This window comes from Carassius gibelio, chromosome B22 (assembly GCF_023724105.1).
Source record: "Carassius gibelio isolate Cgi1373 ecotype wild population from Czech Republic chromosome B22, carGib1.2-hapl.c, whole genome shotgun sequence".
NCBI classification, from domain to species: Eukaryota; Metazoa; Chordata; class Actinopteri; order Cypriniformes; family Cyprinidae; genus Carassius; species Carassius gibelio.
Window position 1 is genome coordinate 35091957 of NC_068417.1, and position 26847 is coordinate 35118803.

General features: G+C 37.3%; 1 protein-coding gene across 1 annotated transcript; it reads right to left on the minus strand.

Moving 5' to 3' along the window:
- LOC127987365 (NACHT, LRR and PYD domains-containing protein 3-like) lies at nt 1-26543 on the minus strand. The gene is made up of 5 exons (XM_052589662.1): nt 26392-26543; nt 24457-26218; nt 17406-17579; nt 5055-5228; nt 1-178 (listed from the first exon to the last, which is right to left on the minus strand). Exons 1-5 carry the CDS (start codon nt 26426-26428, stop codon nt 1-3), a joined length of 2325 nt encoding a protein of 774 aa, XP_052445622.1. The 5' UTR covers nt 26429-26543.
- Between the last annotated feature and the right edge of the window lie 304 nt (nt 26544-26847).

Genomic DNA, 26847 nt, shown 5'->3' on the forward strand with positions numbered 1-26847 from the left:
TCACCATAGTTTCTCCAGTTTAAAGTATGGATTCTCCAGTAGAGCAGAGAGCAGCTTTACTCCTGAGTCTCCTGGTTTATTACAGCTCAGATCCAGTTCAGTCAGATGTGAGGGGTTTGATCTCAGAGCTGAAATCAGAGCAGAACAGCCTTCCTCTCCAATACTGCAGTTAATCAGCCTGCAGAGAGTGAATAACATGAATGATCTCTGAGACAGTGTTTAAGTTTAAGGGTGAACAGTGTGTTTTTGTGTGTGTTTGTATGAGCAGTACTTTTTCTATACACCAGGATCAATGCTATAGAGGTTTTAAAGGAAAACGCCAACATTATACCATATTTCACTATGTTCTTCCCTCAACTTAGACAAGTAGATACCCACCTCTACAATCTACCAGTCTGAGATGGGAGAGGTATGTATCAACTCATCTAAGTTGTAACGGCCTTTAGAGCATTTACTACCACTACCATGCTCTGGGGGCTTTCCAGACTACTCTTTCTCTAGATAAAAGGCAGGAAGAAGTAGAGTAGGAGCTCAGTACTAGGGCCGCTACTCTTCACGCTTTATATGTTACCCTTGGGATATATCATCAGGAAACATGGTGTTAGCTTTCACTGTTATGCTGATGATACTCAGCTCTATATTTCCTCGCAGCCCAGTGAAACACACCAATTTGAAAAACTAATGGAATGCATAGTCGATATAAAAAATTGGATGACAAGTAATTTCTTACTGCTAAATTAAGAAAAAACAGAGGTGTTAATTATAGGGCCTAAAAACTCTGCTTGTAATAACCTAGAACACGGTCTAAGACTTGATGGTTGCTCTGTCAATTCTTCGTCATCAGTTAGGAACCTAGGTGTGCTATTTGATCGCAATCTTTCCTTAGAAAGCCACGTTTCTAGCATTTGTAAAACTGCATTTTTCCATCTCAAAAATATATCTAAATTACGGCCTATGCTCTCAGTGTCAAATGCAGAAAAGTTAATCCATGCATTTATGACTTCAAGGTTAGACTATTGTAATGCTTTATTGGGTGGTTGTTCTGCACGCTTAGTAAACAAACTACAGCTAGTCCAAAATGCAGCAGCAAGAGTTCTTACTAGAACCAGGAAGTATGACCATATTAGCCCGGTCCTGTCCACACTGCACTGGTTCCCTATGAAACATCGTATAGATTTTTAAATATTGCTTATTACTTATAAAGCCCTGAATGGTTTAGCACCTCAGTATTTGAATGAACTCCTTTTACATTATACTCATCTACGTCCGCTACGTTCTCAAAACTCAGGAAATTTGACAATACCTAGAATATCAAAATCAACTGCAGGTGGCAGATTATTTTCCTATTTGGCGCCTAAACTCTGGAATAACCTACCTAACATTGTTCGGGAGGCAGACACACTCTAGCAGTTTAAATCTAGATTAAAGACCCATCTCTTTAACCTGGCATACAAATAACATACTAATATGCTTTTAATATCCAAATCCGGTTAATATCCCCGTTAAGGATTTTTAAGCTGCATTAATTAGGTAAACCGGAACCGGAAACACTTCACATAACACCCTATGTACTTGCTACATCATTAGAAGAATGGCATCTACGCTAATATTTGTCTGTTTTTCTCTTGTTCCGAGGTCACCGTGGCCACCAGATTCAGGGTCACTACAGTCACCCGGATCCAGTACGTATCCAGACCAAATGGTGGATCAGCTCCTAGAAAGGACCTTTACTTCCCAGAAAGACAGCGGAGACCAGGACAACTAGAGCCCCAGATACAGATCCCCTGTAAAGACCTTGTCTCAGAGGACCACCAGGACAAGGCCACAGGAAACAGATGATTCTTCTGCACAATCTGACTTTGCTGCAGCCTGGAATTGAACTACTGGTTTCGTCTGGTCAGAGGAGAACTGGCCCCCCAACTGAGCCTGGTTTCTCCCAAGGTTTTTTTCTCCATTCTGTCACCGATGGAGTTTCGGTTCCTTGCCGCTGTTGCCTCTGGCTTGCTTAGTTGGGGTCACTTCATCTACAGCGATATCATTGACTTGATTGCAAATAAATGCACAGACACTATTTAAACTGAACAGAGATGACATAACTGAATTCCATGATGAACTGCCTTTAACTATCATTTTGCATTATTGACACACTGTTTTCCAAATGAATGTTGTTCAGTGCTTTGACGCAATGTATTTTGTTTAAAGCACTATATAAATAAAGGTGATTGATTGATTGATATTGTTTTGTTGGAGAGAAGCATGGCCTCATTCTGCTATCCTTATGTATAGAGTCCGGGTTGAGAAACTGTGGTTTTAAGCTCATCCAAGTAAGTGTTATCATTGTTTTGCTGGGTTATGTTATTTCATGTAATATGTTTGGTGTTAATGTTAGCCTGTATGTTTTTATTTAGAAGGACTTCTCATAGATACCTCATCTACAGAGTTATCCTTCTTATTCTACTTGATGTTTCCATCCTATGCTGTACTGGTTCTTAATGGGTTCTAATTAGTCATGCCAGTATCATCATTTGATGACTTGGATCAACTGAGATTTGAAATGTTTGAGGGCTACAAGGACACCATTATTGCAATGTAAGCTGAACTGAAGCCTGGATTGACTGAAGCTAGAATATGAAATGAACTACTGGACATTTTTGCTCTTTTCTTGTTTGACAAATCCCCCATCGTCATCTGTGCCAGTGGTATGGACAAAAACCAGATACGTTTGCTACCATTTATCCTTTTCACAATGTCAACTTAGAAACCATGCATGCATATCTTCAATTGTTGATTCACTGTTTTGATGGTTTTGTGGGACATATTTGATATAAACATTAATGCAAATAAGTCTGGTTAAGTCCATAATAGTCAATGAAGACCTCCCTTATAAGTTTATTTGTGATGAGTCTTTCTGAGAGTTCTCACTTGGAAGGTTCCAAAGTTGAGGGGAGAACATAGTGGAATATGGAAAAACTAGCATTTTCCTTCAAATTGCCAGCAGCTAAAACATTAATTTAAATGCACTCTACCCACAAGATTCCTAATTGTGATGCTGAATTAGTTTATAATACTTTATAGGTGATAATGCTAAGATAAGAGTAACATTATAGTATAACGATGACATATATTTTACTTGTGCTTCTTTGAAGTTAATTAATTTAATTTGGATCAAGTTTACATTTTATTTTAGCTCTATGTTTAGCTATGTTCTGTACCAGATTTGTTGTAATAACGAGTGATAAACACATCCACAGCTGTAAATTCCAGTTTATTTAGGAAGGTAAGGATCTACTGAATGGCATCCCAAAGAGCACGTTTAGTCCAGTGAAGCAATAAAGTTGTAATATGGATGATAATTCCTTTGGTTACATTTCAGTTCCTCAGACAGAATTGCTTGTGTCCATTATGGAATAACTCATGCTCAGAAAACTGTGCCTTGGTAGTAAAAATTGCATGGTTTTGTAGCATAGAGTGTCACAAATAGAATGAGATGATCCACAATTTTTTTTTAAAAACACTATGAAAAACAATAAAAATTCAGGTACAAACTTTTCTTATCAACATTTGTCAAATATTCCCCAAAAAATATATCTGAAAATATGATATAATGAAAATGTTTAACCATTTTTTAAAACTGTTTTGTTATGACAAAATTTGAAAATAAACAGTATGCTGACTTAATTTGCGTATACATTTTTTTAACTCTTTTTCTTAGAACATCATAACTGAACAATTAAATGTAGCTGTGTAATGAAAATATTTAATTTTTTTAAGTTGGCTGTTCTGTAAACTCATTTCATAAAGTCTAGCAGTTACTTTAGACATGATGAGCACACAGCAATTGTGTGCTTTTGGTATATGAATTTCTTGCACTTCACACACATGGTGCTGGTTTTGCTGTCGCGCTTGGATGGGCACACCTCACATCTCTTCCATTTTTTCCTATCATCTGTGTTCACTCCTTTATTTTATGTGGGTCTGACTCCAGATGCATGTTTCCGCCCTCCATGTTCAGAATCTCTCTGGTAACTCAGGTTTGTCATTTGTAATTTGCCATTAATTTTGAACACCATGATTAAGCTTTTTGAAGTGTGTTTGGTTAGGGTTAGAGCACTTTTAGATAGATGTACATTTTACATGCCTTGACATACATGAAATAAATGTTTTTATTTTGTGTCTGTACAGTTTCTTTTGAATAGCTGCCTATGAGAGTCAAATTGACCCACGAACATCACAAAAGTCAAAAATAGTAATTTTGCTTTTATATGTCAAAAAACACCAGCATGTTGAAACTTTGCATGCATGTCAATGATGATAAATGAGAAAAAGCCATAAAATATCAAGAAAAGAAAAAATGTTTAATATTATTCCAGGTAGCTTGAAAAAAATAGGTCATTTTTACCATCGGTGGCTGACAAAATATTTTTCTGTATTGAAATAAGTGTGGAAATCCAAATTTTTTAGCTTCATAAAGTAGTAAAAAAAAATATATATAACCAAGATATGTTATTATTATGGGTCAGTACAGTTTCCTTAGAGTGTTAAAATATGCGGATAAAACGAATGTAATAGTAATTTTGTTTGTATATGTCAAAAAACACCAGCATGTTGAAACTTGCAAGCATGTTCATGATGATTAATGAGAAAAAGTCACAAAATATCAAGAAAAAAAAAACATAGATTAACCAGTATTTCCAACAACTAGAAAATCTAAATGGGTCAAATTGACCCGCAACATAACAAGGATTAAATTTAAAAAATTCAGAGTGGTAAAAAAAAATTCAAGGCACTTCAGTGTCTGTAACTTTTCATATTTTTGAGCATTATCATCTCTGATTCATAAAAAGTAAAGCTCAAAATGGTTTTCTTTCCAAATAAACCAAAATGATGTGTGTAACACACTGAAGTAAGGAACTTACTTCAATTTTAAGTTGGGTAAGGCACTTTCAGCTGTGAGTCCCATAATGTGGGGTCTGGTTAACAGGTTAACATTAAATGTTTTTGTTTGGCATTATTTTCACACTGTTTGTTGTGTTTAATAATATAATAACACTCACCATAGTTTCTCCAGTTTACAGTATGGATCCTCCAGTAGAGCAGAGAGCAGCTTCACTCCTGAGTCTCCTGCTTTATTAAAGCTCAGATCCAGTTCTGTGAGGTGTGAGGGGTTTGATCTCAGAGCTGAAATCAGAGCAGCACATCCTTCCTCTCCAATACTGCAGTTACACAGACTGCAGAGAGTGAAGAACATTAATGATTATTTCCTGGTAAAATAAAGGTAAAAAAAATAAATAAATACAAAAGTGATCTCTGAGACTGTGTTTAAGTTTTAGTGTAAGAGTGTTTTTGTATGAGTAATACTTTTTTCTAAACAAAAGGGTCAGTACTATACAGATTTTAAATAGCCAACACTAGCACAAGCTAAGAAACTAATTGAAAATCAACTCTATACACATGATTCACGATAATGAAATAGTTTATCATTTTCATTCTTCAAACCTTTTGTAGTACTAAACACGCAATAATGTTAAAATATCAAAAGTACCATTACAGTATAACTATGACATATTACTCTGGGGTTTAAGATTGTGGGGAGGTTGAGTGGGCAGGTATATTTGGAACAATAGAAATCAGCCTTCGTTTTATCTCACAATGAATAAGGGAATGTAGCATTTATAAGTGCTGTTATCCAAAAAAAAACAGTGCATTCAGGCTAACATTTTTTTTACCTAACATGTGTTCCCTGGGAATCAAACCCACAACCTTGTGCTGCTAACACAATGATACCAATAACACAATCTACCAGTTGAGCTACAGGAACACTGTACTCTTCGAACAGATGAATTTATACTTTGTGACTGGTGTCCGGTAGTTTACAAAGGGGCTAAAGATGGACTCACATAAAAGGCACATTTGAAATTAATATAGACTAATGTAGCAAATGAGAATCACAGGCTTATATTTGAATCAAAGGTCATGTTAGTGTTTTCAGTTTTGTTCAAAGTCATTAAATCAACAGATTTTCAATAACTGAAAGATATGAAAAGGATGATGTTTGGGGTAAAAACGATAATCACAATATTTTTAATGAAACATCATATTTATAATATGATATCACCCACAAAATATAAAGTCTTTCAATTTAGATGCCGGAAAACAATATTAAGTCACTATGAAATCTTCAAGCAGAGTAAAAATCTTTCACATTCTTTTTCTTAATAATGAAACATTACTGTATTTTTGTTTTATAAAACTATTTTGCAATGTACTCCTTTAATAAAAGTAAATTAATTTATCAAAGCAGAATATGGTACAAACATTGCTGAATGGATTGTTTTAGACAATGATTAACTTGGATATTATGCAAAATATTATTTTAGTTGAAATATTTTTATCAATATTGTAGACCTTTTGCCCCATATTGGTGAGTCTTTATCCTTGAGTGTGAGATAAAAGGTAATTCTTGCGACTTCATATTTTTCTATATATTTCTATATCTCTATGGATGTTGAATTTAATATTAATTTGGCTGAAATTTCTGAGGGGACTCATGTCTTTATCCTGATTGTACTCTAATACTTCTAGATTCTAGCAGTCACTGAGCTGTGATATTAAAGAAAAACAATATAGTGCTGGTTTTTATAAAAGGCTCCATCAAAATATTGCAATGAATTAGATGCATTTTTCATTATTTTTATTTATTACATTTATCTTAACCCTCAAGCATCCTTCATAGAGTAAAGCAAGTAAGTTAAGTGCTTTGCTCCTCGTGGGTGCATAGGCCGTTGGCGAATTTCTTCCATTTCACTCTGTTCACGCCTTTTCTCTCAAGCTCTCCCCTGTTGAATCCACTCTTGGACATTTCTGCCTCTTCACTTTTTCTCCAGCTGTTCCTGTGGAGACCTTGCTTCCTTTTCCCTTGGGGGTTCCATTTCACAGGGTAGTCGGGTGATGTTTGTGGCAGTTTTCTGAGGATGTGTCCAATACAACTCCACTTTTTCTTTTGGATTTGTAAGTCTATTGGCTCTTGGCTTGTCCTTTTCCACAGGTCCACATTGTTGAATTTGTCTTTCCACCATATGTTTAATATCCTTCTGAGACAGGTGTTGATAAATGTTTGCAGCCTGTGTGTTGTCTGTTTTGCTGTTCTCCATGTTTCTGATCCATACAGCATCACCTGTTTCATGTTGGAATTTGAGATGCATTTCTTTGGTGTTTTTGGAGCTCCAGATCTTTCTGAGCATGTTAAACACCACTTTGGCCTTGTTAATCCTGCTTCTGATGTCAGTCTCCATCCCTACGGTGGTGTCCACAACACTGCCTAGGTAGGAGAAAGCTTCTACCTCCTTTAGAGCAGGGCGGTTCAAGAAAATGGGATTTCTGGTTTTGGACTAGATATTAATCACTTGTGTTTTTGTTGTATTGGGAGTGAGACCGTGTTTTATTGCAGTTTGTGAAAGTCTATCTTCTCTAGCATTTGTGTCTGTGTATGTGAGAAGATAACTATATCATCCACAAATTCCAGATCATCCAGCTGCTCCCACACGCTCCACTGAATTCCATTTCTCTTCCCCTCAGTTGTTTCCCTCATGGCCCAGTCAATTGCAAGAAGGAGGAGGAATGGTGAGAGAAGATATCCCTGTTTGACTTCGGTCTTGATTTCGAAGCTCTGGGAAAGCTGGCCTGCATGCATGACTTTACACACAGTACCATCATAGGAGTTCTTGATAAGGTTGATGATCTTTGTGAGGATTCCATAATGCTCCATTAATTTTACATAGTGTTGTCCAGTCTAAGCTATCAAATGTTTTTTCAAAGTCAATGAAGTTCATGTACAGGGACGTGTTCCATTGGACTGTACAATGATGATGTGTAGAGTTGGTATGTGGTCTGTGCTTACTATCTGCTATGTGGTCTGATTTTACTATCACTCTCTGTTTTTTAAAGTGATAAAATATAACTTAATCTGCACCATATGTCTGATATTATCAATCTTATCAGATTAACTTTGATCGTTAACCTTTTTTTATATCTGTAAGTGCAGTACACCTGCAAAGCGTTAGCACTCGTTACCTTGTCATTAGCTTTTTCTCACAAAGCAGACAACCATGCCTTTACTACCGCAGGCCTTTTTCTCCACATGTTATTTTTATTGGAATATAAATTTTCACGTTTGAAATTCGTTTTTTTTTTAACTATTTGCATACATATTCAAATTTAGAATATTCGTTGACAACCCTAGCCGGCAGAGAAGATTTCAGAATTAGAGACACGCATCCAAACATTAATTGAGGACAGTAAGAATGTTAGGGCACTAGATACGGCTTTGGATGAGTCTAGCTCAGGGATTCCTTTACATTGTTCGGTTCCGGAAACAGAGCTCCTGCAGCAGGGCAACTGGGTGACGGTGAGGCAGCGTAGTCATGGGTCAAAAGACCGCTCTTCAGTTCCGATCAAAACATTAAACAGGTTCTCCCCACTCAGTGATGCACCCACTGAGAAACCTGATGAAAGTGCTCTAGTTATTGGTGATTCTATTGTATGGAACGTGAATATAGAGACACCAGCCACCATAGTCAAATGTTTACCGGGAGCCAGAGCGCCTGACATCTTGGCAAATTTAAAAGTGCTGGCTAATGCTAAACGTAAAATACAGTAAGATTGTTATTCATGCCGGCACTAATGATGTTCGACTTCCCCATTTGGAGATCACTAAAAATAACATCAAAGAGGTGTTTGAACTTGCAAGCACGATGTCAGACACTGTAATATGCTCTGGTCCCCTCCCTGCTTACCCGTGGTGACGAGATGCATAGCAGATTGTCATCACTAAATGACTGGATGTCTAAGTGGTGCCCACAGAATAACATAGGTTTCATAGACAATTGGACATGCTTTTGGGGCAGACCTGACCTGTTGAAAAGAGAGGTCTTTATCCCTCCTGGGGTGGCGGCGCCACTCTTCTCTCTAGAAATATGGCAAATATTCTTAGAGTTTATACATGACTAACTGGGACCCAGGTCATGAAACAGACAGACTGGCTAAACCGACCGTCTGCTAGCTGCCTCCCGTCACGAGGTCAGTTAATTCTCAACACATAGAGGCTCTTTCACCTAGATATCACACTATAGAGACTGTGTCTGTTCCCCGAACTAGAAACTACAAAAAAACGTCCAAACCAAGTTAAAATTAACAATTTAATTGAGGTTCAACAAATAATAAACAGATGCAATGTGGATAAACAAATGATAAAGCTTGGCTTATTGAATAACAGATCCCTTGCTACGAAAACACTTTTTGTAAATAATATGATCAATGATCATAATATAGATGTACTCTGTTTGACAGAAACCTGGCTAAAACCTGATGATTACATTATTTTAAATGAGTCCACCCCCCAAGATTACTGTTATAAACATGAGCCGCGTCTAAAAGGCAAAGGTGGAGGAGTTGCTTTAATTTATAACAACGTTTTCAGGATTTCTCAGAGGGCAGGCTTCAAGTATAACTCGTTTGAAGTAATGGTGCTACATATAACAGTATCCAGAGAAACAAATGTTAATGATAAATCCCCTTTTATGTTTATACTGGCTACCGTATACAGGCCACCAGGCCACTACAGACTTTAAAGAGTTTGGTGATTTTACATCCGAGTTAGTTCTGGCTGCAGATAAAGTTTTAATAGTTGGTGATTTTAATATCCATGTCGATAATGAAAAAGATGCATTGGGATCAGCATTTATAGACATTCTGAACTCTATTGGTGTTAGACAACACGTTTCAGGACCTACTCATTGTCGAAATCATACTCTAGATTTAATACTGTCACATGCAATTTATGTTGATGGTGTTGAAATTATTATGCCAAGTGATAATATCTCAGATCATTATTTAATTCTGTGCAAACTTCATATAACCAAAACTGTAAATTCTACTTCTAGTTACAAGTATGGAAGAACCATCACTTCTACCACAAAAGACTGCTTTTTTAGTTATCTTCCTGATGTATCCAAATTCCTTAGCATATCCAAAACCTCTTGATGATGTAACAGAAACTATGCACTCTCTCTTTTCTAGCACTTTAAATAAAGTTGCTCCTTTACGCTTAAGGAAGGTTAAGGAAAACAGTTTGACACCATGGTATAATGAGCATGCTCGCACCCTAAAGAGAGCAGCACGAAAAATGGAGCACAGCTGGAGGAAAACAAAACTAGAGGTATTTCGTATTGCTTGGCGGGAAATAACCTTTCCTACAGAAAAGCATTAAAAACTGCTAGATCCGATTACTTTTCTTCTCTTTTAGAAGAAAACAAACATAACCCCAGGTATTTATTCAATACAATGGCTAAATTAACGAAAAATAATGCCTCAACAAGTATTAATATTTCCCAACACCACAGCAGTAATGACTTTATGAAGTACTTTACTTCTAAAATCGATACTATTAGAGATAAAATTGCAACCATTCAGCCGTCAGCTACAGTATCACATCAGACAGTGCACTTTAGACCCCCTGAGGAACAGTTCCACTCATTCTCTACTATAGGAGAGGAAGAATTTTATAAATGTGTTAAATCATCTAAACCAACAACATGTATGTTAGACCCTATACCATCTAAGCTTCTAAAAGAGGTGCTTCCAGAAGTCATAGGTCCTCTTCTGACTATTATTAATTCCTCATTGTCATAAGGATATGTCCCCAAAACCTTCAAACTGGCTGTGTGGAAGATTTTTATTAATAAGATTTTAATCAATCAAGAATAATCAATGTGAATCTAGCCATATTTTGTTGCTAGTTGTTTTTCCATTTTAATCCTATAGGTAAAGGATAGAAAGGAATATGCCTACGTGCTGGAATGTACAGAACTGATGAGAAACATATGGTCAGATATACAAAAAGGGCCTTTCTTTATACCAAAACAAGTAGGGGGCCCCTTCTCCCTAGGGAGGTATCAAAATATGCAAGCATAAGGAAAAGTCTGACTATTTGTAAACGCCCTGTATAGGGTATATAATGAGATGCTACCTAGCTTTTGGGAGATCTTCTCACAGAGAATATGTCGGCTTTGCTTCTCTCTGAAATAAAGTCCATCTTCTGGAAACAAAACCCCCAGGACTGCGTGATTCTTCAGATGCATGGCGGACAAAAATACACTACAGCTGTTATTAAGCCTCTCATCTAAAAACCAAAACTTGACCCCAAAGAACTAGTTAATTATAGACCAATCTCGAATCTCCCTTTTCTTTCCAAGATACTAGAAAAGGTGGTATCCTCACAATTATATTCCTTCTTAGAGAAAAATGGTATATGTAAGGATTTCCAGTCAGGATTTAGACCGTATCATAGTACTGAGACTGTTCTCCTTAGAGTTACAAATGATCTGTTCTTGTCATCTGATCGTGGGTGTATCTCTCTATTAGTTTTATTGGATCTTAGTGCTGCGTTTGACACAATTGACCACAACATTCTTATGCATAGACTTGAACACTTTGTTGGCATCAATGGAAGTGCATTAGCATGGTTTAAATTGTACTTATATGACCGCCATCAGTTCATAGCACTGAATGAAGATGTATCATATTGATTACAAGTGCAGTATGGAGTACCTCAAGGCTCAGTACTAGGGCCGCTACTCTTTACGCTTTATATGTTACAAATTTATATGTAAAAAAAAAAATACAGGTGTTAATTATAGGACCTAAAAACTCTGCTTGTAATAACCTAGAACACTGTCTAAGACTTGATGGTTGCTCTGTCAATTCTTCGTCATCAGTTTGGAACCTAGGTGTGCTATTTGATCGCAATCTTTCCTTAGAAAGCCACGTTTCTAGCATTTGTAAAACTGCATTTTTTCCATCTCAAAAATATATCTAAATTACGGCCTGTGCTCTCAATGTCAAATGCAGAAATGTTAATCCATGCATTTATGACCTCAAGGTTAGATTATTGTAATGCTTTATTGTGTTGTTTGTCTGCACGCTTCGTAAACAAACTACAGCTAGTCCAAAATGCAGCTGCATGAGTTCTCTCTAGCCCGGTCCCGTCAACACTGCACTGGCTCTCTATCAAACATCATATAGATTTTAAAATATTGCTTATTACTTATAAAGCCCTGAATGGTTTTGAACCTCAGTATTTGACTGATCTCCTTTTACATTATAATCCTCTACGTACGCTACGTTCTCAAAACTCAGGCAATTTGATAATACCTAGAATATCAAAATCAACTGCAGGCGGCAGATCCTTTTCCTACTTGGCGCCTAAACTCTGGAATAACCTACCTAACATTGTTCGGGAGGCAGACACACTCTTGCAGTTTAAGTCTAGATTAAAGACCCATCTCTTTAACCTGGCTTACACATAACATACTAATATGCTTTTAATATCCAAATCCGTTAAAGGATTTTTAGGCTGCATTAATTAGGTAAACCAGAACACTTCACATAACACCTGATGTACTTGCTACATCATTAGAAGAATAGTATCTACTAGGGTTGTGAATCTTTGGCAAGGCAGCGATTCAATTCGATTCGATTCACAATTAAATTCGATTCGATTCGATTATAACGATTCGATTCTGCATTCTTTAAGTGCATTCACGGGATTATTTAAATGCTTTACTAAATTCTTTAAATGCTTAGTCAGGGGGCAAATTACAGTAGCATTTAGGGTTAGAGAACCATAGGTTAGAAAAAAAAAAAAAAAAACTTTTGTCCATTGTTAAATGCTAGTTTAATGATGCAACATGGCATACGTAAAAATGTAAGCCAAGTTTTTGAAAAAGAGCTTAAAGAGTATTATGTATAAGCTAACATTTTGTCACACCAGGGGCGTAGCCATAATTTCAGAAGTGACAGAAATGTCAAATACAATCATTTTATGTATGTAGCCTATATAATAATAATAATAATATTTACAAGGAATAATCTTCTTTTTTTTAATTACTTTTATTTAGCTGTAATAAATTAAATACACTGCTGGACAATAATCAATCATTTGTAATCGATATTTTTTTCCTAATGACAATTTCATGATTGTTTTATATACTAGGCTACATTTAATTAGCAATCATTTACATTTTCTGCACAGAATAAGTTAGAAAATATACTTTATGGTTTCTGTACTGTAATAAATGCCAATTAGCAATGCATCATTCATAAATTGTTTGTGTTTTTTTTTTTTTTAGTTTCATCAGTTCATTCTGCTTTTTTTCAGTTTAGTTGCAGATATAGCCTGGCACGTCTATGAGAGCGAGATCACTTCTCTTTCAGTGTGAAAACGTCTTCATCTCTATTTAACTTTTCCTCTCCATCAGCGAATGATTCTGAGAGAAAACGCGCCAGAAGTCTGTTTGCAAATGAAACAAACGCTACTTTCATGCATCGGATTATCTCGCGCTCTTACTTCAAGGTCGTTGTTAATGCTGTGGTTAATTTTAAAAGTGCCGGTTATTCGGTTCATCTGCATTGTTTAAAAACCATGTATAATTCAATGTATCTGTGCGTATGATTTAGACCCTTACATTTCTGCTCCGTCCATGCAATAAATACAGCTGTCGACGGCTCCGGTAACTCCATCGGTAAGAGAGCCATTGACAAACTACAGAAAAGTAAAGCTACTTCACATTAGCATTACTGGCCACGAGTCCTATAGATCACACGTCAGCTGCGTCAGAGACAAACGGAGCGCGAGGGCAATCCTGTGACAGTCTCAGGTGGTAAACAGTGGAGCGCGTTAAGGACAGATAAGAGGCACGATTCACGAACACTCTTCAAGGTCTCCATTAATTTGTGCGTGTAGTAATTTAATGTGTATACATTTTGAAAGCATTGAATCGCTATAGAAATCGCGATTCTTTCAATTCTTAGCATTTTCAATCGATTACGGTCCAAGATCTGCGATTCACGATTCAAAAATCATGTTTCAAGATCGATGCATATGAATCGACAGGGTTTGTAATCGATGCATCAAGAAAACGAGTGAATCATTACACCCCTAGTATCTATGCTAATATTTGTCTGTTTTTCTCTTATTCCGAGGTCACCGTAGCCACCAGATCCAGTCTGTATCCAGACCACATGGTGGATCAGCACCTTGACAGCCGAGACCAGGACAACTAGAGCCCCAGATACAGATCCCCTGTAAAGACCTTGTCTCAGAGGACAACCAGGACCACAGGAAACAGATGATTCTTCTGCACAATCTGACTTTGCTGCAGGCTGGAATTAAACTACTGGTTTCGTCTGGTCAGAGGAGAACTGGCACCCCAACTGAGCCTGGTTTCTCCCAAGGTTTTTTTCTCCATTCTGTCACCGATGGAGTTTCAGTTCCTTGCCGCTATCGCCTCTGGCTTGCTTAGCTGGGGTCACTTCATCTACAGCAATATCGTTGACTTGATTGCAAATAAATGCACAGACACTATTTAACTGAACAGAGATGAACTGCTTTTAACTATCATTTTTCATTGACACACTGTTTTCCTAATGAATGTTGTTCAGTTGCTGTTTCTTCAAGATTTTATTTATTTTACAGTTTGCTTCGCGATGAGAGGAATAAGACATAATTCAACCCAAAAAGATGTGATGTGGTTGAGGATTTGAGATTTGTATTTCCTCAGAAAAAAAAAGGAAGAAGCACTTTATTCAGCAGAGATTATAAAACATGAGTAAGTCTCTTTTTATTTATTTATATACTTGTACTAGTTTTTAAATAACTTGTTAACATTTTACTAGTTCAAACACGTTTTCAAACCTATAATTCCTGACTAAATGTATAATCAAGTGAAACATTATAAAGTTTCAATAATATACAATACTATACAATTGAAAAGCTTGATGTAAATAATATAAATGTAACAAATGTAACTGTAAAAAATGTAACAAACAATGCTTTTCTTTCAATTTATCCCCCCTAAAAAAAAAAAACCTGAAAAAAAATATTCTCAGCTCTTTTCAACATTAATAATAATAATGATGATTATGATGATGATGACGACAATACATGTTTTTTTTTTTTTTTGCAGAAAATAAGATTGTTTAAAGGATTTCTGAAAGATTGTGTGACTGGAGTAATGATACAAAAAAAAAAAAAAAAAAAATCAGCTTTGAAAGTCAGCTTTGATTGTTCCTAATAAACGGTTTAACTGCTCCCCCAAGCAAGTATAGGTCTCTGCAGGAAAGTAATGGGAGTTACCAGATCAGGGTGTTTTTACACCATGATACCTGATTGGTTGACATCATAGTGGCGTTAGGTTTAGGGGTGGGGTTGGGTAAGGGGGATCATTTAGATTGCATGATTTAGAAACACCCAGCAGTTTGAAAACACCCACATGGTGATAAACGCCTACTTTTGCTCTGCAGAGACCTAAATCTCCCCCCAAGTGGATATTAAAGGGGGGGGGGGTGAAATGCTATTTCATGCATACTGAGTTTTTTATACTGTTAAAGAGTTGGATTCCATGCTAAACATGGACAAAGTTTCAAAAATTAAGTTGTACGTTTGAAGGAGCATTTCTATTCCAAAAATACTCCTTCCGGTTTGTCACAAGTTTCGGGATTTTCGAGTATGGGTCTGTGTGACGTTAGATGGAGCGGAATTTCCTTTATATGGGTCCTAAGGGCACTTCCGCCGGAAGAGCGCGCGCTCCCGTATAGCAGAGCAGAGACATTCACTTATCAGAGCGAGAGCAAAATGTCACAAAAGTGTGTTTTTGGTTGCGAGGGCAAGACAACCCTGCACAGATTACCAAAAAAAAAAAAAACATTAAGGGACCAGTGGACGGAGTTTATTTTTAAAGAGCATCGTAGTTGTGCAAGTGTTTTTGTTTGTTCCCTGCATTTTGAAGAACCTTGTTTTACAAACAAGGTCCAGTTTGGCGTATCGTTTATTTCTAAAGGATGATGCAATCCCAACGAAAAAGGGTCACGATCATTTGTTGAAACCGCAGGCGGGGAGTAAAACTGCTTAAAATATCTCTGCCTCCTTGTTAGTGCATCCTCCTCCCATGCCGGAGACCCGGTTTCGAGCCCCGCTTGGAGCGAGTGCGAGGAGCGTCAAGGAGAGAGGGATTACATAAGCAAAGATATACCGTTTCAATACATACCAAATAGAGACGTCCTGTTGTAGTCGTTGCTGCTGCTGCTGCTCTTGTTCAGTTTCAGCCTCGGTATCTGATTCTGGATCATAAATAAATGGCTGAATCTGACTGTTAGCCATGGTTTGTTTTGGATGATGTTTTTTTTCCCCTCACGGTAATGTCACAACTTCCAAACGCTCTCAACGCAAAAGCCTACTCGCGCTCGTGATTCTTTAGCTCCGCCCACATGTCACGCCTCCAGCGGCTCGCGTTTTTCCGGAAAAAAATAAAATCGGCACAGACTATTTTTCTCTTAGAAATAATAAAACTAAAGACTTTTTGGAGATATGAAGGATGCAGTACTACTCTATAGGTACTCAAGATTAACAGGAGATTGAGTGAAAATGAGCATTTAAATTATGTTGTGGGATAATTAAATATATTCTAAATAAACTACAAACAGCCAGGTGTGTGATTTGGTTTTTATTTTTATTCGTCAACATTTCTGTAACTGGATTTTTCTTACAGAATGGGATAGATAACCCCACACCCAACCCCCTAACCTGGAGTTCCAGTTGGTTCATTTCATTTGGCATCTACTCTAGAAACCTGCCCAGCATGGTTGAACCTACTGAGGGTACAACGCCCCACCGATATATCCTTCTGATTCACAGAGGCACACAAGCAATCCCAACATGACAAACTAGCAGCACAGGGATAGATCTTTCACATAGCAGCTCTTCATTTTTCCACCAAAGATCTCAGCCGTGATCCCATTTTTTATAAATGTCATATCACGGTTTTCAATTAAATAAAAAATATAAATTTATGACGACACTTCCTGTGTCCCCGATAAAAAAAGGCTCATAAAAACATAAAACTTTGTTGAGTCCATTTTTTGTGTGCGTGTGTGTTCAGGGGGCAAATTTAGATAAAGAAACCAAAGCTTGTACCGCTCAGATTAAGGAAACTATATATATAAAAAAAAAAAAAAATTGCCCAAATTTGTCAAGACGATGCTTGAGAGTTTAAAGCAGGGGTAATCAACCTTGCTCCTGGCGATCGACTGTCCTGCAAAGTTTAACTCCAACCCTAATCAAACACACCTGAAGCAACTAATTAAGGTCTTTAGGCTAACTTAAAAGTTAAAAGGCAGGTGTGTTTGATTAGGGTTGGAGTTAAACTTTGCAGGACAGTCAATCGTCAGGAGCAGGGTTGGTTACCCCTGGTTTAAAGGGTCTGAACTGAGGGCAGCAAACAAAACCACTTCTACATATCTGAGATTTTATTTTACTCCAAACCTTATAGTTACGGAGATGTGATGAGACTCACTGTAGTTTTTTCAGTTGACAATGTGGATCCTCCAGAAGAACAGAGAGCAGTTTCACTCCTGGGTCTCCTGGTTTATTACCACTCAGAATCAGTTCTGTCAGGTGTGAGGTGTTTGATCTCAGTGCTGAAATCAGAGCAGCACAGCCTTTCTGTGTAATATTACACCTGGAAAGACTGCAGAGAATATACAGAAAAAAAATCGTTATTAGAGCTTGACTCCTGTGTCCAGTATAATTGCTGAAAAACACAGATATAATACAAATTATAGATATCAATTATAAAACTAGACACAGAGAGTGACTCAGAGTCAAGTCTCATTTTAATAGACTTCAGACTCAAACTGAAATTGCTTCAGATTTAACTCAACAAACAGGACCCAACTATCCCCATAAATATTCCCAAACTACTTGAGACTTAACCATAGACTGTATAAAAACATGGACGCAGTATCCGTGACGTCAACCGTAGACTCCTTAAGATAATTTTTGAAGCTTAAATTGTGCAGAGCAGGCCATTGTTTAACTTGGAGCGCGTCACGGCACGACTCTCTCGGACAATCAAAAATGGGTAAAAAGGCGGGAACTGGTTGCTAAAGCCATGCCCATCTAGCTCGACGGAAGTGTCAACAGCAGCAATTCACCTGTTGCTCAAGTGGCCAAGCCCTTGATTATGCAGAACTTTAAGGCTTAATATAATTTAAACGTTGTAAAAAAAATTAACCCACTTACAGTTGTAATGATGAGACAGAGACGTTCGAATCCATATGCAGAACTTTATAAGGAAAAACGCTCGGAAATTTCAGACTGGCTAAACAAGACTTTGCAATGTGGCTGTGTGTGAGTGCTGCTTATATGTGTGTGTAAATGAGGTGCAGGTGTGGCAAGAAGATTAGCTGATGAATGAGGCTCATGGGAGATATAGTTTGGGTGTGGTGCAACAGATGAGAGGTGCTAATGTCCAAGTGATATGGTGACATCTGGTGGTTGATGGGTGGAATGGTCCTGAGTGGAGTGCCCTCTACTGAAGATTGTGGGCACTCCAGCTAATGAACGTGACAACAGTTGTCATGAAGGGCAAAATTAGCTATATAGTCCAAAATCATTTTTTGAATCAGATTGTAAACATGTTTTTTTTCTGCTGTAAAGTTGGACATTTTAACTTGGGGAGTCTATGGGACTGACTCCCTTTTGCTGCAAGCTTCAAGCGGCCAGTCGATGAATTGCTTTTTTAGTCACTTCCTTGTTGGCTTCACGAGAGTGGGAGGTTGGTGCTTGGACCTTAACTATTGAAGATGATTTTCTATTTTAATCTGTATTTAGCCTGCTTATAGTGGAGCTGAACAGACATATATATATATATATATATCAGGGGACAATGTATGATATTTATTTTTTGCTCAGAAAAACGAAAATAAAATTGCAATGAAATAAAACTTTTTTGGGGGGAAAACTACAACAATTTAAAGCAGTATTACACTTTTTTATGCTTAAACACTTTTCCGTCTTTGACCCATATATATATCCCCATTTTTTTTTTTTCATTTTAATTTAAGTTTACTACATTATTAATAATATTCTTGATGGCTTACAATCAGAAACAACAGGAGATGTCTCCATCGGCTTCTCCGATTAAGAAGAAATCCGAGTCCATATATCAGTACTAGGGGTGTAACGATTCACTCGTTTTCCCGAGCATCGATTACAAACCCTGTCGTTTCATATGCATCGATCTTGAAACATGATTTTTGAATCGTGAATCGCCAATCTTGGACAGTAATCGATACAAAATGGTAAGAATCGAATGAATCGCGATTTCTATAGCGATTCAATGCTTTAAAAATGTATACACATTAAATTACTACACGCACAAATTAATGGAGACCTTGAAGATTGTTCGTGAATCGTGCCTCTTATCTGTCCTTCACGCGCTCCACTGTTTACCACCTGAGACTGTCACAGGATTGCGCTCACGCTCCGTTCGTCTCTGACGCAGCTGACGTGTGATCTATAGGACTCGTGGCCAGTAATGCTATCGTGGAGTAGTTTTATTTTTCTGTAGTTTGTCAATGGCTCTCTTACCGACGGAGTTACCGGAGCCGTCAACAGATGTATTTATTGCATGGATGGAGCAGAAATGTACAGATCCATTGAATGATAAATGTTTTTAAACAATGCGGATGAACTGAATATACGAAGGAAACTTTTAAAATTAACCACAGCATTAACAACGACCTTGAAATATGAGCGCAAGGTTTATCTGATAATCAGATGCATGAAAGTTTAAAAAAAATAAACACAAACAATTTATGAATGATGCAGTGCTAATTTACATTCATTACAGTACAGAAACTATAAAGTATATTTTCTACCTTATTCTGTGCAGAAAATGTAAATAATTGCTAATTAAATGTAGCCTAGTATATAAAACAATCATAAAATTGCCATTAGGAAAAAAATATTAATTACAAATGATTGATTATTGTCCAGCAGTGTATTTGATTTATTACAGCTAATTAAAATTAAAAAAAGTTGTAAAAAATAAATAAATAAATAAATAAATAAATAAATAAATAATAATAATAATAATAATAATAATAATTATTATTATTATTATTATATAGGCTACATACATAAAATGATTGTATTTGACATTTCTGTCTCTTCTGAAATTATGGCTATGCCCCTGGTGTGACAAAATGTTAGCTTATACATAATACTCTTTAAGCTCTTTTTTAAAAACTTGGCTCACAAACATTTTTACGTATGCCATGTCGCATCATTAAACTAGCATTTAACAATGGACAAAAGTTTTGTTTTTTTTCTAACCTATGGTTCTCTAACCATAAATGCTACTGTAATTTGCCCCCTGATGAAGCATTTAAAGAATTTAGTAGAAGCATTTAAATAATCCCGTGAATGCACTTAAAGAATGCAGAATCTAATCATTATAATGGAATCGAATCGAATTTAATTGTGAAGCGAATCAAATCGTTCTAAATTTGCAAAAATCGTTCTTGAATCGAATCGAAAACCTATGAATCATAATCGAATCGAATCGCTGCCTTGCCAAAGATTCACAGCCCTAATCAGTACCCAACAAACCACGGATGATATGGTGGATAAAATGGGGAACACTGTTGTGCACTTTGAAGACATTCTTATAACTGGGTTGACGGCATCCTCTCACATGTCAGTTGTTCAGTCGCTATGCTCCCAACTGGATCTTCTTACTGGGGAGATGAGAGAACAAAAGAAAGTTGTCGCAGATCACGATAAGCTCGAGCAACAAGTTGTTGATTTACAGGATCGCAAAAGGCGTAGTAATCTGCGTTTGGTTGGATTGCCTGAAGGGTCTGAAAAGGACGATCCTATGGGCTTCTTAAAAAGATTGCTACCGACGTGCCTCCCTTCTCTGGCAAGCAAAGAGATTAAAGTGGAATGAGCACATTGTGTGTACACAAGGCTCTCCTCAGATCACACTAAACCATGGGTTTTCATCTTAAAATTTTTGCGGTACATGGACAGATTTTGCATTTTGTGGGCCACCAGACTTCACACCCCATTGAAAACACCCGACGGAGCAATGCTGTCTTTCTTTCCAGATTTTTCTCCGGTCAGCTCAAAAAGAAGTGCATTTGCGCCAGTTAGGAAAGAAATGAGAGAGGCAGGCATCCAGAATTTTCTTCTCTATCCTGCAACACTGAAGGTCATTCTCAATCAAGGTGAACCTAAATTGTTATACTCCTAAACTGAACCTAAATTGTTTTTCAGATCCTATTCATCTACCAACTCTCAGTGAACTTCCATTGGGCATTTGCTATCAAATCTGAGAAGAGATGCTCTAATTGGTTAGGCGACTGTGTCTTTCACTGTTCACTCTAGTGTTTACTTCTGAACTTATAGTTACTAGATGGTTTCACTGAGCATACAGTATCACTTGCTGATTGTGGTGGTATAATATTTATGTTTTAGTTGTATTCCCTCTTTCGTATTTAATTTTTTTTTTTTTTTTTACATTTATTTGTTTATTATATTTATTTATTTAATTTTATTTATTTTTCAACAGAGATACTATCTAGTCTATATGTGACTTTGGGGCCAATGTTGGTGCTTCTGTAATGTGCAGGTCTTTGTTGACGCCACGGATCATATTGGGGGGTGATGGCAGATCAAGGTTTGTTCTTGGTTTGATCTGCCATAGTTCATAGAAATGTGATTATGTATTTTTGAATACTGATGGGAAGGGTGGGGGTGGGGGTGGTTTGATAGTAGACTTAACTGGTTTTGTTCTCAAATTTGTATTTTGTCTTATTATGCAGTAATTATGTTTGATACCTATGACTGACCTTAATATTCTAAGTTTTAATATTAATGCCCTTAATAGCCCACATAAATGTACTGGTTTTCTGGATTTTTTGCGAAGAAGAAAGATTGATATAGTGTAAGTTCAAGAATTCCATTTGAAAGAGGAGGATGTACACAGGTGTAATAATAAGTTTTATGAAGTGGTATCTCATTCATCTTCGGATGCTAAAACCAAGGGTGTCTTAATATTGGTGCGGAGGACTTTAAATATTACTTTTTTAGATAAAGGTTGTGATACAGATGATAGAATAACACATATAAAAACAAAAGTGGAGACTAGGAATATTGTATTTATTTCAGTTTATGCCCCCTGCACTCCTGATCCTACTTTTTTCTCTGTTTTGTCTACACATCTTTTAAAATGTTCAGATTTTGAAATTGTATTGGGTGCAGACACAAATTCAGTAATGTTGCATATCCTAGATAGATCTGGACCAAAGAAATCACACTCTCAAACCTTCTGTTCTGACAAACTTAGGCAATGTGTAACCTCATCTTCATTTGTGGATAGTTGGTGTTTATTAAATCCTTTTGCTAAGTCTTTCACTTTCTTTTCGGCTACTCATAAATCTTATTCGACAATTGATTATATTTTCAGTTCACTTTATCTTCCGCTGTTTGTGATGCCGATATATGTTCCTTATCGTTGTCAGATCATAATGGAAATTTGTGCAGTTTATCTTTGATCCCTCAGTCATGTTGTGTGACTAGATGGCGATTTAACCCTAAATTGTTACAGGATGATACATTTTGCAGTCAATTAATGAATTAATAAATTTTCTGAGTTTAACTAAATTAACCAAGGCTCAGTGGATGATCCGCAAACACTTTGGAATGCAGTTAAAGGATTTATAAGGAATAACTCAATTCCATATGCCTCTTTCCTTCAGAAAAAAACGACATAAAAAGATTTAAATCACATTAGAATTCAAATCACAGCTCCAAAATCTGACTAAAGACAATCCGCGTTGTTTCTCGAACAATACACTCTAAACATCTAAATTTTGGTGGTAAGGTCTGGGCTTAAATCACTACTGAGATCCAGGGCAGTATTCCTGATTCAAAGAAGCCATTATACTTCTTCTGCTGTTGGTGATCCTGACTCTTTTGCATCTTTTCTGTCCAACCTTGATTTACCTAGGCTGTCGGATTTGGATTTGGATTACCTGGCTGAACCAATTACTCTTCAGGAGCTGGAGTCAGCAATCCGATCTATGAACAAGAAGAAATCCCCAGGTTTAGATGGTATTCCAGTCGAATTGTATACTACTTTTTGGTCGGGTTTAGGCCCCATCATGTTAGATATGATTTTTTTTTTTTCAGTTAATCAAGGCTCATTTCACCCATCTATTAATATACTGTAGCTGTTATTTTTCTCTTGTTAAAAAAAGATAAAGATCCGACTTCCTGTTCTAGTTACCGGCCACTCTCTTTGATAGGGACTGATGTTAAATTATATGCTATTGGCCACTGGAACAAATTTGATGCATATGTTCCTGTAGCTCAAGTGGTAGAGCAAGTGCAAGGTTGGGGGTTTGAATCCCAGGGAACACATGTTAGGAGAAAACTGTTATTAAACTGACTACCTTACAACGAAGAAGATTACATGGAGGTCTTTTTCCATAATTTTAGACTGTATTCTCAAACCTTTTCCCTCCACCCTTTATCTGTTTGGTTTGACCCTGATCCGTCTGTATCTTGGAGAACAATTGAGGAATCTATTGTTTATCCATATAAATTGAAGCATCTTGTTTTTCGGGGGTTCCACTTAGGCAGTGTAAATCTAGGTTTGGTCCCATTGTAACCCATCTGCTCTGCTCTCCACATGGAGGGATGTTAAAAGACGTTTACAACTTGGTATAATCATTCACCAATTTTCCACAATAATAATAATCTTTTGTCAGGCAATACTCCATTCCATTGTCCACAATGGACTCATCATAAAGTAAACACTCTGCCCCTCTCTCTCTCTCCTCTTTGGACCCAGCTCTCACAGGACCTTTCGTGTTTGTTGGGTACTGATATATGTTTGACTCCAGGACATTTTTTCATGAATGACTTTTGGGACCTCACCTTGCTTGTTCAACAAAGATGTTTACTATAATCTGCTCTCACTGCAGCAAAAGGCTTGCTAGTCAACCGTTGGAATCCTCCTCACACAATGGACAGACTAACCTGGGAAGTTTATTTGTTGGACATTATTTTGATGGAACTCTCAACTTTTCAAAGAGATGGATCTAATGTGAAAACCGTTAATCTATGGAAATCATCTTTTAAGGTTGTGTCATCTTTTCTAAAATCTTTGTAAATATTATTTTACTGTATTTTATGTATTAATATTACTTCATTTATTATTATTATTATTATTATTATTATTATTATTATTGTTTATTTTACTTTATTTATTTATTATTTTTCTTATACTCAAGTCTACAAGGGGGTGGGATAGGTTGGGATGGGTTCTAGAATTGCAATCCAAAATTTGTAAAATCAGAGTCACAACCCTGTTCCTGAAGACACCTCAACTTTGCACAGTTTGGTTAAATCTCTCCTATCAAACACACTTCAACTCATCAGATCATTAGTCGAGCGATCTGTGATGTTAGCTGAGTGTGTCAAATAAGAAAAACACAGGCCTACTGTATAAAATAAAGTCAAAAAAAGAAAGAAAACAGTAAAATACTCACTCAATCTTTCTGGATGCTTGGATGACTGGCAGCAGCATCAGAAGACATTCTTCTGAATGATGATATTTACTCAATTTAAACTCATCCAGCTTTTCTTCTGAGTTCAACAGCACAAACACCAGAGCCGACCACTGAGCAGCAGACAGATTGGCTCCAGAGAGACAATGGTCACTTCTTCTGCTCAGGTATGTTTGTATTTCCTGCTCTAGTGAACGATCATTCAGTTCATTCAGACAGTGGAACAGATTGATGGATTTTTCTGGAGAGGGATTCTTCCTGATCTTCTGTTTGATGTATTCAGCTGTTTCCTGATTGATATCAGAGCTGCTTACTGTCTTTCTCAGGATGCCTTGTAAGAGAGTCTGATTAGACTCTAGAGAGAGACCGAGAAGGAACCGGATGAAAAGATCCCAGTGTCCGTTCTCACTCTGTAAGGCCTTGTCCACTTCTCTCTTCAGTAAACTGGTTATTGGTGGCCTGAATTCATTCTTCCGTCCTGTGTTTTGTTCAGAAAAGAACAGCAGCTTGAATAAAGCAGCAAGAAACTCCTGAATACTCAGATGAACAAAGCTGAACACCTTCCCCAGCTGCAGTCCAAACTCCTCTCTGAAGATCTGGGTACAAACTCCTGAGTACACGGACACTTCTCTGACATCAATGCCGCTCTCTTTCAGGTCCTCCTCGTAGAAGATCAGGTTCCCCTTTTCCAGCTGTTCAAAAGCCAGTTTTCCTAGAGACAGAATAGTCTTTCTAGCCTGATCAGGATTGATTTCATATTTCCCATCATACTTCTGTGTCTTCAGTTTGGTCTGAAAGATCAGGAAGTGTGTGAACATCTGTGTGAGAGTCTTGGGGATCTCTGCACTCTCTGCTTCACCCATCATCCTCTCCAGAACAGCGGCTGAAATCCAGCAGAAGACTGGGATGTGACACATGATGAACAGACTTCTTGATGATCGGATGTGTGTGACGATTCTCTCAGCCAGACTCGGATCATTTATTCTCTTCCTGAAATATTCCTCCTTCTGAGGGTCGTTGAATCCTCGTACCTCTGTGAGCTGGTGGACACACTCAGGAGGGATCTGATTGGCTGCTGCTGGTCGAGAGGTGATCCAGAGGAGAGCAGAAGGAAGTAGGTTCCCCTTGATGAGGTTGGTCAGCAGCACATCCACTGAAGCTGATTCTGTCACATCAGACAGGCTCCGACTGTTTTGGAAATCTAGACGCAGTCGACACTCATCCAGACCATCAAATATTAACATGACTTTAAAGTCCTTATAATCTGCTGATTTTAATTCTTTGGTTTCTGGATGAAGGTGGTTTAGAAGATCCACAAGACTGAGATGTTTCTGTATCAAGTTCAGCTCCCTGAAAGGAAGTGGAAATATGAAATGAACGTCCTGATTGGCTTTTCCTTCAGTCCAGTCCAGAATGAACTTCTGCACAGAGACTGTTTTTCCAATTCCAGCGACTCCTTTAGTCAGCACAGTTCTGATGGGTTTGTCTTGTCCAGGTGAGGGTTTAAATATGTCATTGCAGTTGATCGGTGTCTCCTGTGTCTCTGGTCTCCTGGACACTGTCTCAATCTGTCTCACCTCATGTTCATTATTGACCTCTCCACTGCCTCCCTCTGTGATGTAGAGCTCTGTGTAGATCTCATTCAGACGTGTTGAGTCTCCATGATTGGACAGTCCTTCACTGAGTCTCTGATATTTATCCTGTAGTCTGGATCTCAGTTTTTGTTGATACACAGGCATCAGTTCTGAGCAAAGGAAATAATTTTTGTTATTGGCAGAGCAATATGTTAGAAATGTATTTTTAGGTTTGATCTGTTAGATATTAGATTGTGTTGTGACATTCAGGAACATTAGTGACTGAAGACAGAAGGTTGATAATAAAAACACAGGCAATAATCTGCTGATCCAGAGCTCTTACTGGTCTGTAGTGTGTCAGCGAGGTCTGTCTGGTTCATCTTCCTCAGGAGGAGCAGTGTGATCTTCAGAAGACCCTCTCTGACTGCATTACGACCCTCATCACCATAACAGTCTCCTTCAGAGCATTCTGGGTAATCTGAACTCAGTAGTCTCTTAAAGCTTTTTAAATCAGAAATGAATCTGTGCTCAATCTCCTGAAATCATAGTAAATATTAAAACAATAAACCTGCATTCAGTCACAGAGAAGGTGAACCAAAGGATCAATACACAAGAGTTAAAGCATGAATATTAATAAACATCACTGAATTATATCAGACCTGCTAATAACTTCACTGTATGCTCAAACATCAGCGTCTACAGATACTGAGGTTAAAAGAGAGAGATTGACTGGATTGGCTGTTTGTTAGATTGATGTTCATCTTTGTGCAGCAGTCAGGTTACATATGGATTCATCTTC

What these genes read in the sequence shown, in the direction of transcription:
- LOC127987365 (XM_052589662.1), bottom strand. Translation starts at nt 26,428, where the DNA reads ATGAACCAGACAGACCTCGCTGACACACTACAGACCA. An exon ending in CGCTGACACACTACAGACCA is followed by an intron (nt 26,219 to 26,391) that starts GTAAGAGCTCTG and finishes TCCTTTGCTCAG; the next exon opens with AACTGATGCCTGTGTATCAA. An exon ending in TGTCAACTGAAAAAACTACA is followed by an intron (nt 5,229 to 17,405) that starts GTGAGTCTCATC and finishes CACTCTCTGCAG; the next exon opens with TCTGTGTAACTGCAGTATTG.